This window comes from Sciurus carolinensis, chromosome 6 (genome assembly GCF_902686445.1).
Source record: "Sciurus carolinensis chromosome 6, mSciCar1.2, whole genome shotgun sequence".
Lineage (NCBI taxonomy): Eukaryota > Metazoa > Chordata > Mammalia > Rodentia > Sciuridae > Sciurus > Sciurus carolinensis.
This window is the reverse complement of record NC_062218.1, coordinates 55,254,832-55,270,685: the sequence shown is the minus strand read 5'-3', so window position 1 is coordinate 55,270,685 and position 15,854 is coordinate 55,254,832. Positions and strand designations below refer to the sequence as shown.

The following is a 15,854-nucleotide window of genomic DNA, read 5'->3' as shown; positions in this document are numbered from 1 at the left end:
AAAACTGTGGCACTTGACAGATTTACATTAAATAGCTGCTTCCCAATAGTGACTTAAAGATAACTCCTGATGATATTTACCACTGATGACTTGTCCAAATAACTCTTCTGGAGTATCACCAAAGAATGGCACACATCCAACCAGAAATTCATAGAGGATGATTCCCATGGCCCACCAGTCCACTGGCTTCCCGTAGCCCTGCCTCAGAATCACTTCTGGGGCAATGTATTCAGGTGTGCCACAAACCTGGAAGATCATTGCAATATTAGGGTAACTGGAATATTAGACATGAATCAAGTGAGCAAGATGACTACCAATTATTTTGCCTAGAGTGTACCTGCTCAGCTACATGGAAACACAGGGACTAATACCTTAAAAACAGCAATCAGAAGACTAAGGCAAATTATCCCTTTAATCCCCAAGAATAGTTTAAAATTCTATTCAAATTTAGTTTCAAATTGAGAATCTGACCCTGTTTGGTCATTTTACCATATTAAAAACATTTCTAAACCTTTAATTAAAATAATAATGTATTTTTAATTTGTCATAGTCAGGGAGAGTTTTAATACTTGTATGTCCAACTGATTCACACCATGGTTATTTCATAAAGGCATGGCGGTTGAGATGTGTTTACCTTAAGTAACTTTACAATGAACAGATTGTGGGCACATGGTAATGAGGCATGCTTAAAGGGAAATGGGCCATGGCTTGGATTTTAGAACCCGTGATTGTACAATGCATCATGAGTTTCAAGAGTACTCTACTGAGACTCTTGAATTCCTTACAAAAACAGTTTTCCATTTGTCTCTCTCACACTCTCACTTGTGTGCAATTAGATCGTCTGTCTTGCTAATAGACCATAATGCTGGGGGAGGAATGTGGAAGGAGCGGACAGTTCAAAGAGGCCCAGGGAGACAAATGGGAGCAATTTGCACTTTATTAAACGTAAGGCTTATACAGACATCTAAAACACCAGCACTAATGTGAAGACAGCACACACAAGTGGGTTTCATTGGCAATACTATACTTCATATTTCTCCACTGCATAGAATAGCATGCGAGTTTACCTGTTTATCCAGGAACTCTCGAGCATCCTTCTCGATATGACCCTCGTAAAGATTGGTAGTCATGCTCATTAGTCCCACCTTGGATAATCCAAAATCTGTCAGTTTTATGTGCCCCATGGAGGTGACCAACAAGCTATGAAGCAAAAGGACACAGAGAAAAACAATCACTTTGAAGCTGTTTCTGTGTTTTTAGGTTTCCTTATTCCCTCATCAATTTGTAAAACTGTTGCATACATATCAGTATTAACATTACTACCAAACCTGGCCTGGAAGGAGATGCAGTCACAGGAAACTGTCAAATACTTGCACCTAGAGGCAGAGAGTAATTCACAGGGTGGGGCCCAAGACAAGGCAAAGTTAATCTAAGTTGGAGGATAGTTTTTACAACACTGTGAAAGTTCGAAAAATACAACTATGGAAGTTTGACTTCCTTCCAGTTTCAGAATAAGAGAGTACACAAGAAAGGGCTACCAATAATTTTATATCATACATCAGGAATTAAGATAAGCAACCCATCTGTGAGTCAAGTGAAACAGATAAAAACTTGGACAGAAAAATGTATTGTTTCAGATTTCAACTTCCAGCTCTAATTTAAATTTGTACTCATTAACCACAAAACCTATATTTCTTATTATACATGCAAGGGATTTGCATTTGAATATATATAAAATGTTTCATATTAAGTCAAAAAATAAAAATTTTAAATAGTATATACAGTATTAAATCAACAAAACACTAAAGGAATACAAGAACTAAAAAACTACTGGAAGGAAATACACCAACATTCTAATTGTTTTGTTTGGTAATACTGTGATAATTTTTTTTCTTCTTTTTTCTCTGTGCTTTCCAAATATTTTGGAATGAGGATGAGTCACTTTTATCATAATTTTTCAAGACACTTAAAACCTTTTTGACATGTAATATTTTTAGATACATCTCACAATCAATGGAGAAAACACACAATATTTAATTAATGGCATCAAGATGAATAGGTAGTCATTTGGGAAAAATATCTGTATCTCAAATCAGACACCAAAATTAATTCCACATAAATTAAAAATTAATAAACGAGGTTTGAGTAGAGTAGAGCATAATATCCAGTAAATTATTTTGGAATGGGGATGGAATACCCAAGTATAATATCAAATTCAGAAACTATCTACAAATTCTATGTTGATATTCAAAAGTTTATATCATAAAGAAAAATTTTTAAAAATTCACTCTGCATTTAATCCTTTCCCTTTTCTCATAAGTTGTTATTATAATGCTGGCATTATAGCCTTTAAAAATTACATAAAATTACCATATGTATTGTGAATATAACTTAGTCTGGAAATTATGGAGGAATTAAAAAATGTGCAAATAACACTAAAACATATCATAGACATAAGAAAACAACTGGTATTTTGTAAAAGGACATGAGTTTCATCAGTGTACATACTTGTCTGGTTTCAAATCCCTGTGTACAATCCCATAATTATGCAGATATTCCAAGGCCAAGACTGTCTCAGCAAAGTACATCCTGGCCATATCGACAGGGAGAGGACCCATGTTTTTCATTAAGGTAGCACAGTCTCCCCCTATTAAACAAAGGGAAAAAATTTAGTAGGTACAGTGCCCACTAGGATTAACCAAGACCACTAGTTTCTTTAGATCTCAGAATTTCAAAGTAGAACCACATTTGTAAGTACATTCCATTCATAGTGGAGACTGTGTGAAATAATCATGTTCCTAATTAAGAAGTGGAGTGGAGAAAATAAAGATTTAAGATGCAGGATTTAACAGAGCAGGTTTGGCTCTGAAGTGAAACTGTATTTTGAAGAACTGCTAGCATGATGTTAGGATTATGGTGACAATTTAAAATATGTCAGTGTATAACATGGCTTCTGGAATTGGGCTACCTGAGTCTGAATTCCCACTCTGTCTTACAGGCTAAGCTCTTTAGCAAACTAGTCAGGGTGGTCTTGATTGCTTCATCTCCAATGTCAGGACAGTAACAGGATAATCCTTCATAGGATTATTGTGAGGATTGCAGCAATCTATGTAAAGAACTTGGGATACTGCCCAATAATATAAGTTATTGTTGTTTAAATAACCACGATAATGGTTAAGAAAGCAAAGCACTGTGCTGCAGAGAGCGATGGGTGGACGTAAGGCAAGCTTGACTTGTGTCCTCTAGCACTCAGTATCTAGTAGTCTCCCTTTCTTGGACTTTGGTTCCCTAGCTAAAGGACATTGTTTCCATGAGTTTTATAGTTTTGCAAATCTGTTCAAACAAGAGCTTAAACTTGAAGCTTTGAAAAATGTTTTGGCCTCTACTGATCTATTCTTTTTATTCACTTTATGTCAACAAGTCATGGCCACTCAAGATCTCAGAAATTTAATGGGGAAAAGAAGGAAATCAGATTATTTGGAGTGTTTAAGACAGACCACAAACCACTTTTAAAAAGAAGAAAAACTCTGAAACTCAGGAAGACTGGCTGGATTTTCTTGGATATCTCTCTTTTCTCCTAACTCATTTTTTTAAATTTTAAAATTTGTTTTAATCAGTTATACATGACAGTAGAATGCATTTTGATACATTATATATAACGGAGAATAATTTCTCATTCTTCTGGTTATACATGCTGTAGAATATCACCAGTCATATAGTTACATATGTACATGGGGTAATAATGTCTGATTCATTTTTTATTTCATAACATACCCTGAAAAAGATATACTTTTAATTCATGTAAGAAAACCAATAGTAATGAACACTTTTATGATGTGTGATAAAAGGAAGTGGGAAATATCCCACTGCCTATATTCCAACTTTAATGACCAACTGAGGGGAGGTAGTTAGGATTGAAAGCTATTTAAAAAGAAAAACTACCTTTTTCCAAATAGCACTAATTTTCCCATTGTTATAGTAGAAGAGGCACTTTACAAGCAATTATCAGAAGATAATGACTGGGAATACAGCCATCTCATTGCCTGGCTTCAGTTCCTAGGTGGATATAACTATTATGTGGAACAAACACAGACAGCTTCCACAACACAAGAGAGGGGGACTTCTGGGTACAGGTGCTATTTCTCTGAGACAGATTTACCTTCCACATATTCCATGACCATGCACAAGTGGCGCCTTGTTTCAAAGGAGCAATACATGCTCACAACAAAGGGGTTTTCTGCAAAAGTTAGGATGTCACGTTCCACAAAGGCCTGTTGGATCTGGTTTCGAAGGATGAGGTTCTGTTTATTAATCTTCTTCATGGCAAACCTCTGCCGGGACTCCTTATGTCGAACAAAGTAGACTGCCCTAAAAAGGAGTACAAGTGTTGGGGTTCACAGGAAGAGAGAGAGGAGGTAAGGATATCTTAGGGACACACTAAGCCATGCAATCACTGACTTAAGTTCATTCAGCTCACATATACTATGCTGGAAACCCCAAATTCCAGGTCTCATCCTTGGGCTGGATTTATTTATTTATTTTCTTAAAAAAAAAAATCTTTCAATAAAAGTCGTATATAAGGCATCAAATTCACAGTGACTGCTCAAGAAAGGGGCTGGGCAGTCCCCAGAGGGAGCTAATTTCCAAAAGCTAGCTGATGTTTTCAGTTTTTCCACAAACAAAACAAAATCCAATATCTAAGTCAGAACTGGGAAGAATTAACAAAATTACATACAGATCACAAACTAGATACATTCTAGCATTAGACATATGTTAGGCACTTTTTCTTGACTAAAGCAATAATTTTCTAAATAACACCCTTGGGATCTGCAAAAAGGACCATAGTTTCTTACAGTATCTGGTTTCCAATTGAGAGTAATTTACTTCCCAGAAAATTTCCAGATAAATAAGTGGGTAAGAGGTTAAATGAGGCCATTCTGTGACAAAGGGTAGCATATTTTTCTCACTATGGACATCAGTATGCGCTTCGACTAATCCTGTTCCAACAGAAAATGCATCTCTTTAAGAGAACTGCACAGCCATGTAGCTTTGTTCCTGCTTCCTCTAATCCCTGGCCAAGGTGTCAGGAAACTTGACTGTAAAATGACCAGACCAGTCTGCACTTGAAATCTGCCTAAAATCTCACCTCAATACTCTCTACAGCAAGACAGTGACTCCCTGGGGATGGTGTGGAGAAGGAAGGAATTAGGAGGAGGAGCCTTAAGTCCCCATCAGGAAAAGAGGAGCAACAAGACCAGGTCCTGGCTGGGCTCCATTCCTCACCATCCCCTCACCTGTCATGATCACCACAGCACAGGTTTAAATTCTTCAGGAAAGCAGTGATTAAATAAACTATTTACATAAAGAGCCATCAACTTTAAGAAGTGCACAATAAGTTACATCCTGCAACCAAAAGCAATTATCAAAGAAGAAATAGTTTACCAAAAATAGGGCTATCAATCAGTGAAGAATACCTTGTGGCAAGCCTTCCAAAACAAGGTTATGTGATCTGAGATGCTCTGAAGACTGATTATTCACTCTGCCTGAACAATGACCGCAAGGGGAACTGGGTACCCTGGGCCCCACTGAACCAATATGTTTAAGTATATTCAAGCCCAGTTTAATTAATATTAACATCCTGCCTGTATATGTTCAGTATTATTTTTTCTTTCAAGTATGTATATCTTTGTCTTTTCATTGTATTCACCTTCCTCTGCTCACAAACTCACACATTTATGTCTTCTGTCTCTAAGCATCTGGAGGGGCTTTGCTCCTCTTAGCCCCTTCTCTCTCCATTTCTTTGGGTTTCTAGTTTTTCTTTCACTGTGGAGTAAAAAGCTCTCTTAACTACACTCCACAGAATCAACTCACTGAATAAACCTGGTGCTGTTATTCCCACTCTAAACCAAAGTAACGTGGGAGCCATGCAGCTGGGTGCCCATCACTTTCCGTAGGGACTAGCAGTCCTCTGCAGGACATACAAATCAAACACCCCTGCTCCCCTGGACTGGGTCTGTTCACATTGCCCAGCCTGTTTGCTGGCTGGACTTGATATCAAAATTAACTAACCTAAATATTTAAACCAATGTAATGTGAGTCTGACAATAAGAAGCTCTGTTGTTTATTAAAAAAAAAAAAAACTAAAAGAATATTTTAGAAACTTTTGATAAATATGAATTACTAAATAAAATTCCTATTGATTTATAGGGGGGTGGGATTTCCAAAAGTTGAAAACTTCATAAGCATATAGATTGCTACATTCGGAATGCTTTAAGTTCTTGTTGCACCTTTAAAGAACCTAAAATTTGAACCAAAGTATATATGTAATATATATATATATATATATAAAATATTTAAGTATGGCTTATATATTGGCTGTCTTGAGAGGTCTGGCATCCAAAGACCAGTAAATTCATTTGTATTTAGGTTCAATTGAAATGTTTAAGGTACATTTTTAAAATGACTTCCTACTTTGAACAACTTTTTAATGAACTTAACTAGTAGTTCTTCCTGCATCAGATTAAAGGATTTTATTGTATTTTTCTTTTTCCAATTTCCAATTAGATAAAAATCAGAAGTCTACAGATAAATTAAGCTGCTTCTAATCAGATGATGGTAGAAGGATTTTAAGACCCATCACAAAGAAGCAGAGAAAATAACCAGTCCATCCCTTAAAATAAGATAAGCATTGGGAAACAAATAATGGTCATGAAAAGGGATTTCTGAAATAGGGAATCTATTTTTTTAAAGTAAAATTAAGAATTCAAAGTGTTAACAAGGAAAAGCCAGTATTTTTCTATTGATGGCCTCTTTCTAAGTGTTAATTAGAATATAGCTTGCTTTCCATTTCTTTCTTTGATAGATCCCTACATATATATTCTGATTTTCATATTTATATTATCACAACATAGTCATTCTGATTTTCAATCAAGCATCACCACTTGCTACATAAATAATTGTTCATTGCCTTGCAAGCACAAGGCCCTGGGTTCAATCCCTAGCACCGCAAAAAAAAAAAAAAAAAAAAAAATTGTTCAGCAATATTCACTAAAAACAATAGGAAGGAAAGGAAGAATGGAATTGTACAGGATTATATGAAAAAATAAAAGATGCCCCAGGACCAATTTGACCAGGATCCCAACTAGCTTTTTTTGTGGCACTATGTAAATAGTGCTTTTATCTATGCTTTAATCTGAATCTTTTAATTCACATTTTCAATTTATGAAATTTGATTTGATTCTCAATCTCTAGTCTCAGGTTTTTAGTTCATAAAATTAGGAGGTGGACTAGAATTTAGAATTTGCTGCAGTTGGATTTTTTGATAAGTTTTATGTTATTGGTTTCTTACTTTGTATTGCTTTGGGAATATTATTCTTCATGCTAGAATTTGTTTACTAGTAATAATTGTTTTCTCTCACGTATACCTTTCCTCCTATAGGTCAAAGTTCTAGAACTACTTGAGTCATTAAAGAGTAAGAGATTGGGAAAGAGATGAGAGAGCAGGAGAGAGCAAGAAACAGAGAGAGGGGCAGCAGACAACAGACTTCCTAATACCCAAACATGGCACTGAGCAGATATGGCTTCATATTACCCTGTTTCCTGTGCCTAGGGGTTGTTTTGTTTGGAAAAGCTACTTCCACCAATCTCCCTGTGAAATAGAAAAATCCAAGGGAAGGAGGTGATGTGGAGTGGAAGGTCAACCAAGGACTCCTGTTCTCGGGAGCCAAGCTACTCTAAATCCAGACAAGACTGGGGTATGAAGTGGGGTGGGGAGAAATGGACTCTGAAGCTGACAGGACCTAGAGCCAAATGAATCCATCCCATTTGGAGTGTGAATGTCTAATGTATATAAAATAATGCATGGATCAGTTATGAGTCTGGGCCTGTGATTCTGCTTGTGGGAAAGAGGGGGTATGTATTAGAGAAAAGCAGTAAGGAAAGTTAATGGGGAGGGTGTAGGAGAGGAGCATGGGTCAGCTTGCACATGTGCCTCCCTGGTCAACATCCTGGGTCCTGAGGAAGGACAGAGTAACAGGCATCATGGTTAGAAAGAAAGGCAAAGTAGGGGAGAAACACAGTGCCTTTCAAATTTAGTGTTTTTGCTTTTGAATCAATATTATTCTTTCTCTTTCAAGACATTTTAAAGTTATAACTTAAAAACCAGGAGGTACCTGACAGAAAGAGGAGGACCACTGTACCCCAGCTAAGATGGCTAAAAGTTTAACCACAAGATAATTAATGGAGAGGAGCGTCCTGCTTGGAATGGGAGGCTATGTGACCATGTCTCTGAGCCTCTCTTTCCCCACATGCAAGTGGAAATATGATCAATTGCCACCTGGGGCTTTGGTGAGAAGAGTACACAGATGAAAAAAACTCCTAGCACTGGGCCTGGCAAACGAACATCAGCCTCTACAAAGTAGAGCTGCATAAAGGGATGCTTAACTTCCAGCCAAGCATCAGAAACATGTTAAACAGAGGGAGAATGAGATGTTTGTCAATTTGGCATTATCACATGAATGGTCAGCAGGTATGCTGGGAAAACCACGGTGTGTGTTTGAGCCTGAAAAGCAGAAACTCTTCCTAATGAGAGGCTGGTTCCCAGAACCACCAATTTTTGAGAAGACAGGGAATATATGGCCTTCTGAGTCACTGATGTGAGTGGAGAAATCATTAACAGAAACCCAAGACAGCCTCTAAAGCCCAGGTCACCCAGCCATGCAAGGATCCATTTGTTCAGCTAGTTCACATCAGCCTGCAATCAGCATCATGACTGGTTGAACGGATTGAAGTAGTGCCATTCAAATTTTAAATTAAAAATAATCAAAACATAGAGGAAACCTGTCAGAAATGTAATGAGAGATTGAATCTGAGAAAAGCAAAAGAGAGAGAGAGAAAAAAGTTTTGGCTGATTGGCTGAGGCGCCGATAGGCAGCTTGTGAGCCCATTAATGACTTGGCCTGCATCCTGGGTGTTTACTGATTCACAGCTTGTTTAACTTCTTGTAGATTCCCAACCATTCCCCAAAGTGTGATATACCTCATCTACTATACAGTGGTTTAATTGCACTACAAATGAGTTTACTCAACCAATTAGAACTCCAAATACTGCTAAGATATTTGCCCAAGTTTTACAAAAGCAGAGCTTCTCAAATAACCTTATTCTAGGATTCTACTTTCAAGAGGATTTAGTGATTTTTAAGTCCATGTGCCCATTAAATCAGTGAGCAGCATTCTCCCTGAAGAAGAAAGATCTCAGATCATATCCAAAAGTATAAAGAACTGAAAACCAAACAGTAATAAACAAAACCCATGAATGACTGCATGCTAGTACAACACTGCTAGGTAGAAAGTTTCATTGAAGTCCTTGAAGGAAATAAAATACTGCAAAAATATAACATCAGAAAGCATTTATGAGCCACATCAGGATATATGCCATTTGACATAATCCTGAAAACAAATTGGTGAAGCATAGAAAGGACTCACAAATATTTAAGTTCCTCACTAAGTTAATGGTGTGGAAAATATTAGAGGTGAAAAAATAGTAGGGAGAAATATCCCTTGTGGCACAACAAAAATCACTTTATCTCATCTGCTCATATGTGTGATAAATGGCAATAAATGTCTCTGGGATTATTTATTGCTCCCTGTATATAGATGGAATTGGGATTAATACTTAATTAAACTAGAATTCTCTGGCTGTCTAAAAATGGATCAGGTTATAGTTTGTGCATTAATTGCCCATTCAAACTATTTATCATTAATTCAGAAAGATTGTGTCACTATTTACCCCATGCCCTAGGAAGGAAATTGTGTATCTATAAAAATGGATCAAGGAATGAGAAGAGAGCAATTCAAACCTCCCCCCACAAAGAAATGGTAAATGTTTAAGGAGATGGAAATGCTAATGACTTGATCATTACATATGCAATGATGTATCACAGTGCACCCTATAAATATGTACAATTACTTGTCGATTAAAAATTTATTTAAAAAACCTATTTTATTTGTTATTAGAAGGTATAATAATAAAAATAAAAGTGACAAGAATTTAATGTCTACTATGGACCTAAAATGTATTATTGTTATTTTTTAAAATATATTTTTAGATTTTGATGGACCTTTATTATTTACATGTGGTGCTGAGAATTGAACCCAGTACCTCAAACATGCTAGGCTAGCACTCTACCACTGAGCCAAAACCCCAGCTCCCTAAAATATATTATTTGAAAGCAAATTCCATAGCACATTTGTGTGAATCTAGAAAATGTATCTCTACGTTAAAAAAAAAAAAAAGTAGATTGAAGAAGGAGCACCACTAATGTGACAGGCTAGTGTTCAAATCTTAAGATCTTGGTGTAATACAAAGATGAACAGAAATGTGTTGCTCTAAATTTTCAAACAGCCTTATTTAAATACTTTTCTGACACAAATGACTACTGATCAGATAGAAATGCAGGCTACTGCTCAAGCAGCAGTGCTAGATATGAAATCTGTACTCATGTGTATATATGTGTGTGTGTGTGCGTGCGCGCGCGCGCATGTACGCATGCATACATATATATAAGAACCAGGCATTTCTGAATCCAAAAGGACAGAATGAAGGAGTAGAAACAGAAATACATAAAACTTTACTTTTACTTTTTAAAAGCTTTCTCCAGCTCTCTAGAAGAACCCCCAGGTCACTTATGTTTTCTGTTGGGGTATTTAACTGGAAATGATTGTGGCTACACATCATACCCATGAAGGAAAGAGCAGAAATCTCAAAAGTCAAGTCCCTATATGACATCTATTTGGTATAAGATACATGTGAAGAATAAATATATTAGTAAGGGCATTAAAATATAATAGTGTCTCTTGAATTACTCACCCATAGGCTCCATTGCTAATCAATTTAATTGTTTCAAAATCACTTTCTCGAGGTTTCCTTCGAAGTTTCAAGGAAGCATTAGAACTCTGGGGAACAAAGAAGGAAGTTAAAAAAATAGTTCAGAATTTGAGGGAATTATTTTAATGGCAAAATAGACAATACTTGAATCAATGTCGTGTTGTTCAGGGGCTGAGTTACAGTATTCTAGCTAAAGACACTCCGGACAGCTCTACAGATCAATCTTCCACAGCAGTGCAGACCTCACCCGGGCTCAGCTGCATTTAGGCACACCCACATTTCCAAGAGAAAGGCACCAAGTTTTCTGAAAATTCCCCATTTTATTCTCCCTCTGTAACCTCTTCTCATCCTAGCCTCATTCTAGTCTTAGAACATTTTGAGATTTAAGTCCAAAATACCAAACCTTCCTTCTGATTTCAGTGTGCCAGAAAAGATGTGCCAGGGTGGCTGTCCCTGCGGCTGGTGGATGACATAGCCTCTCTGTCCCTGACTGGAGCACGTCCTTTTCATTGCTGTGGCAATCTTTCTTGTTTGGGAAAGCTATTAGGTGACAAAGAGCACACCCAGGCGTAGAATGCCTGACTTTCTTTATCTCCATACCAGAAATTTTAGATGGGTTTAGATCCCAATGTTCTAAAATGATGGCTCTCTAAATGTTTAGCTCAAAGGACAGGGATAAACACAAAACTTCCCCTATGCTCCATTTACCTTAGCAGGGAGAGGTTGTTACCAAGCCTCTCTGCTCCCCTCTGCAGAGTTCAGAATCTACCACCCACCCACAGCTGGAAAGTACCCATGGTTCTGAGGTGTGTCCATTCTCCCCAGTCTCTGCTGGTTTGCTGAGCCCTTCATCCCACTCATCTTGGGAGGACATGGGCACCCAGCGTCCCACCTTCCTCTCTGTTCCAGTCCTCTCACCATCCTGAGTGACTTCAATGTCTATGCAGGTAACACAAGCAACCCCAGCCCTCAGGGTTACTTAACTTCCCCAACTCAAATAGCCATCTCTTTCCTCTACCTCCCCCTGGTGACTGGCTACAGGACCTGTATCTAGTCACCACCTGCCATGGCTTCAGTGGGCCCATACCCACTGTGGCTGCTTTTTCATGCTCTGGGCTCTGTACAAGGCCCCCTTGTTCCATTAACTTCTCCCCACCTAGTGAATTCCCCTATGTCCATGATGACTCTTAAGTCACTTGGACCTCCACCAGAAGCTCTGCCTCCAGGGCAGGAATATAGCTGATATCCAGTTGATGGTTTGATGGTTCTTCTTGGATGCTACCAAGGAACTCGAGTCTCAATATATTCAAAATTATATATTATGATAATAATAAAATAGCTATCATTTATTTAGGACTTACTATGTAATACTATCCCAACCATTTTTTATGGTCTATCTCATTTAATCTTTTACAATCTCTTATACCTTTTAAGATGGGAGAGCTTTAAAGATGGGGAAACAGAGACACAAAGAGCTTCCCTGTCCACCCCAATATACGCACACCTACCAAGAGGTGGAGTCAGTTTTCAAATCCAGGTAATCTGCATCCAGCACCTGGGTTTCCAGTCTATATCTGCTTTCCTGACCATCAAAATCTGCTTCATCCTGGTTTCTCTGCTGGTATTTATTATTGAGAAGAATGACCCCAGCCACCAGGACCCCTGACCACTGCAGCCACCTCTCAACGACTTCCCCATGGTCACCCTGCTACTCCCTGAACCCCATCTGCTTTCATTTTATCAAGCCATGACTCTGGGTCATTTCCCTATTTCCTCTTTCCACTCCCATATACACATGACACTCCTCTAAAGCTCAGTCACTTCTTAAAAAAACATAAACAAAACATAAACCTGACAAACGTGGGAAGCAGGGACCTGTGTGTCCAGTCTTCACCCAGGCTCTTTGTTCTTCACGGCCTCCCTTGCTCTTAGCACACAGATGGGACTTGCATCCGGGTTGTTCCCACAGCCCCTTATTCTAATAATTTCTCATTTCAGTTTAAGTGCCATGTCCTCAGGAAATCTGGGCTTTCTAAACCAAGGCAAATCTCTTTATGGTATATTCTAGTGGACATGCTCTTTTTTGTCTTTGTAGATCTTATTTTATCATTACTATCTTTTGTGTATGATTTCTTTTTTGTAAATTCCTGTTTCTCTTTGAGGGAAAGCACTAAAATTGTCTGCCTATTATTGGGCACAGTGCCTTCCATGTAGAAGCACAATAAATATTTGTTGAATAAAGTAATTAACACAGTCAAAATCTCCAGATGCTAATAAACAGAAAAACTAACATATTTTGTCAAGAAAGATACTTACACCCACTGACTCATCAGTTTCTGGTGTTTCTGCTGTCCCACTGTCATAGTTCCCCAACTGAGCCATTTCTAAGTTAAAAAAAAGGGGGGGGAGAGAATAGGGGAAACAAAGTTTAAGAAAAATATTTCAATTAAACATTATAATTTTTTTCTTTTCCTTTTATAATGGAGAAAGATTTTCTTTTGTAATTGTGGGAAAATCTTTACATCCAAAACAACAAGAAGCAGCAACTGAGATTTTGAACTTATTCTTTACGTACCCTTCCCAGAAAGCCCTTTCTTATGAAATCCTAGACACAGGAACTTTAGAGATTGGGTCTCTCTTCCAGCTAGCAGCATTCATCAACTGATGCAATTAAGGCAGCTTGCAAAGGGTTTGGTGGTTAAAACTCTGGCTATGATCAGAGAACCAAGAGAGGCAAGCCTTCCCTGACTCTGAGAGACATTCAAGGTACACCGGACACAAATTGGAAATGACTCAAGTTGTAGTAGGCATCCCTTGCTCCATTTCTTCACATCTACTGAAAGATATCTCACCAAATACCCTAAGAATTTACAATTTAAAAGTAGTAAAGGTGGTGGTTAAGAGGGATTTGGAGATGAGAAGACTTTGGTTTCCACCACTATTGGCACTTATTAGCTAAGTGACCTTTTAACTTCAGGGTTTTAATGTTCAAGGTTCTTCCCCTGAACGACGAGAAAAATATTACTTATCTCTTGGCACTTTTATGACTATTATACACTACAATGCACATAAATCCCTTAACATGTTGACTAACAAAAATTAAGTGTTCATTTAATGTTGACTGATATTAATTACATTGTAAAAAGTAGTTAATTCTGGGCTCAATGCCATATGCTTTACACCAGCCTAAGTACTACCCTGGTGGTCTAGTTAAAAGTGACAACTGCATCTAATTGCTCAACACACCTTGGAATGCATCCTTGAGTTTATATAAGTAAATGAGAAAACCTAATTCACTCACTGTTCATTTTTATACTTAAAAAAGAACGTGAAAAAATTTTATCCTAAAGTATTTTTTAATTTTTTTCAAAATTGAACACATATATAATAAAAGTTATAGTTTTTAGCTACAGATTTTTATATGCATCTAAAATTATTTCTTAGGCTCTTATTTCATGTGTTGATGTTCTTATAAATATAATCATTCTTTGTGGGCAGTGATTACTCATAGGAGATATGAAGCAAAACAATTTTGGAGTGTTAGCTTTAGGTAAATATTTATAAACTCCCGATTCTGAAATAATGAGATTGATAATAACATTCTCAATTTACCTGTAAGGAAATTCTAAAAATAAAAATGAGCTTAGTACAAACTACATCCCTTCTTGATATCATTCAAACGATGCCAACATCCAATGTTCCAGCCTCTTAGATAAAAGGACTCTGAACTAAGACATATTCCTCTTCAAGGAAAGAGGCAAAATTTAATACTATTTCAATAAAACTACACTAGCAGCTGACACTTGTTAAGCCATTAATATGTTAAGTAACTACAGGAATAACTCAAATCATCCTTAAAGCAACACTGTGAGTAGGTACTCTTGTATCCCATTTTTACTTCACAGAAGGAAGAGAGACACAAGAGAGGTTCCTGAACTGCACCCCCAAGGTCCAGAACCCTCACATTTCACCTTCGAAGGACAGGCTTTAGGTATGTTAGTTTAAATGTTGAAAAGAAAGGGAAGCAGAGCTTGTTATCAGGTATTAAAATTACCAGAAGTCACATTTTATGTGTTAATAAGCAGATTAAAAACTACCCTCGACCTGATTCAAGATGATTGACAAGTTAAAAAAAAATAAACTCTCACTGATAAATTTATATTCCTAAACTCCAAGGGTGTCAAAGATCATCACTAACTTTTAAAAATATTTTTAGTTGTAGAAGGACACAATACCTTTCTTTGTTTATTATTTTTATGTGGTGCTAAGGATCGAACCCAGTGTCTCATATGTGCAAGGCAAGTGGTCCACCACTGAGCTACACCCCAGGCCTCGTTACTAATTTTTTAAAGCCTCTGTTAAGATGTAAGAGGGCCTCAGATAATTCACATACTTAAGTTCAGCCTACAGTGGTATTTCCTGCCAGATAAGAACAGTGGGTAGAACTCTGTCTGCAACACAAGGGCTGACGCAACCTTAACTACACCGGCGTGAAGAGTCACTATAATATGCTTTGACAGTCTCCCCCTCTCCAATTATTTTCATAAAAAAACAAATTAAAAGATGGTTCTGTTTTAAATAGAATTTCTGCTAAATAACTATTATCTGGGAAATACATATTATTTGTAAGCAGTGGGTAGTAATGGAATGGAACCAAGAGTCAGCTTTTGAAGCAGGAAGCTGAGGCATCATTTTGTAATGCCTGAAGAGATTTTTAAAACTCATCTAAATACCATTAAACATCTGCCCTTTTTATTTCATTGATTTAAACCATTTCTGAAGACTCATGATTCAAAAAGGTAAAGATGGTAATTTAAAAGCCATGGGGGAAAATCTCTCCCCAGGGAACTTTTCAGAAAAGCAGCCACCAGTCTCTGATAAGTGATGAATCTGTTGTGGTATAGCTTTCAGTACAGTATAAATTTATCTGGCATTATCTCCCAGTAATGCATGCATCATTTCACTGGAAG

The 15,854-nt window shown here is 37.3% G+C and overlaps 1 protein-coding gene across 4 annotated transcripts in view; it reads right to left on the bottom strand.

The window, feature by feature from the left end:
* Positions 1–15,854, bottom strand: part of Mast4 (microtubule associated serine/threonine kinase family member 4) — a 158,802-nt gene that overhangs the window by 34,195 nt on the left and 108,753 nt on the right. For all 4 annotated transcript variants that reach the window (XM_047556720.1, XM_047556721.1, XM_047556718.1 and 1 more), the window contains 6 exons: positions 13,201–13,268; positions 10,867–10,952; positions 4,160–4,368; positions 2,509–2,647; positions 1,068–1,200; positions 81–246 (listed from right to left, as the gene is read on the bottom strand). In XM_047556720.1, the coding sequence (XP_047412676.1) occupies positions 81–246; positions 1,068–1,200; positions 2,509–2,647; positions 4,160–4,368; positions 10,867–10,952; positions 13,201–13,268 (801 nt within the window). The remainder of the gene's footprint in view (positions 1–80; positions 247–1,067; positions 1,201–2,508; positions 2,648–4,159; positions 4,369–10,866; positions 10,953–13,200; positions 13,269–15,854) is intronic.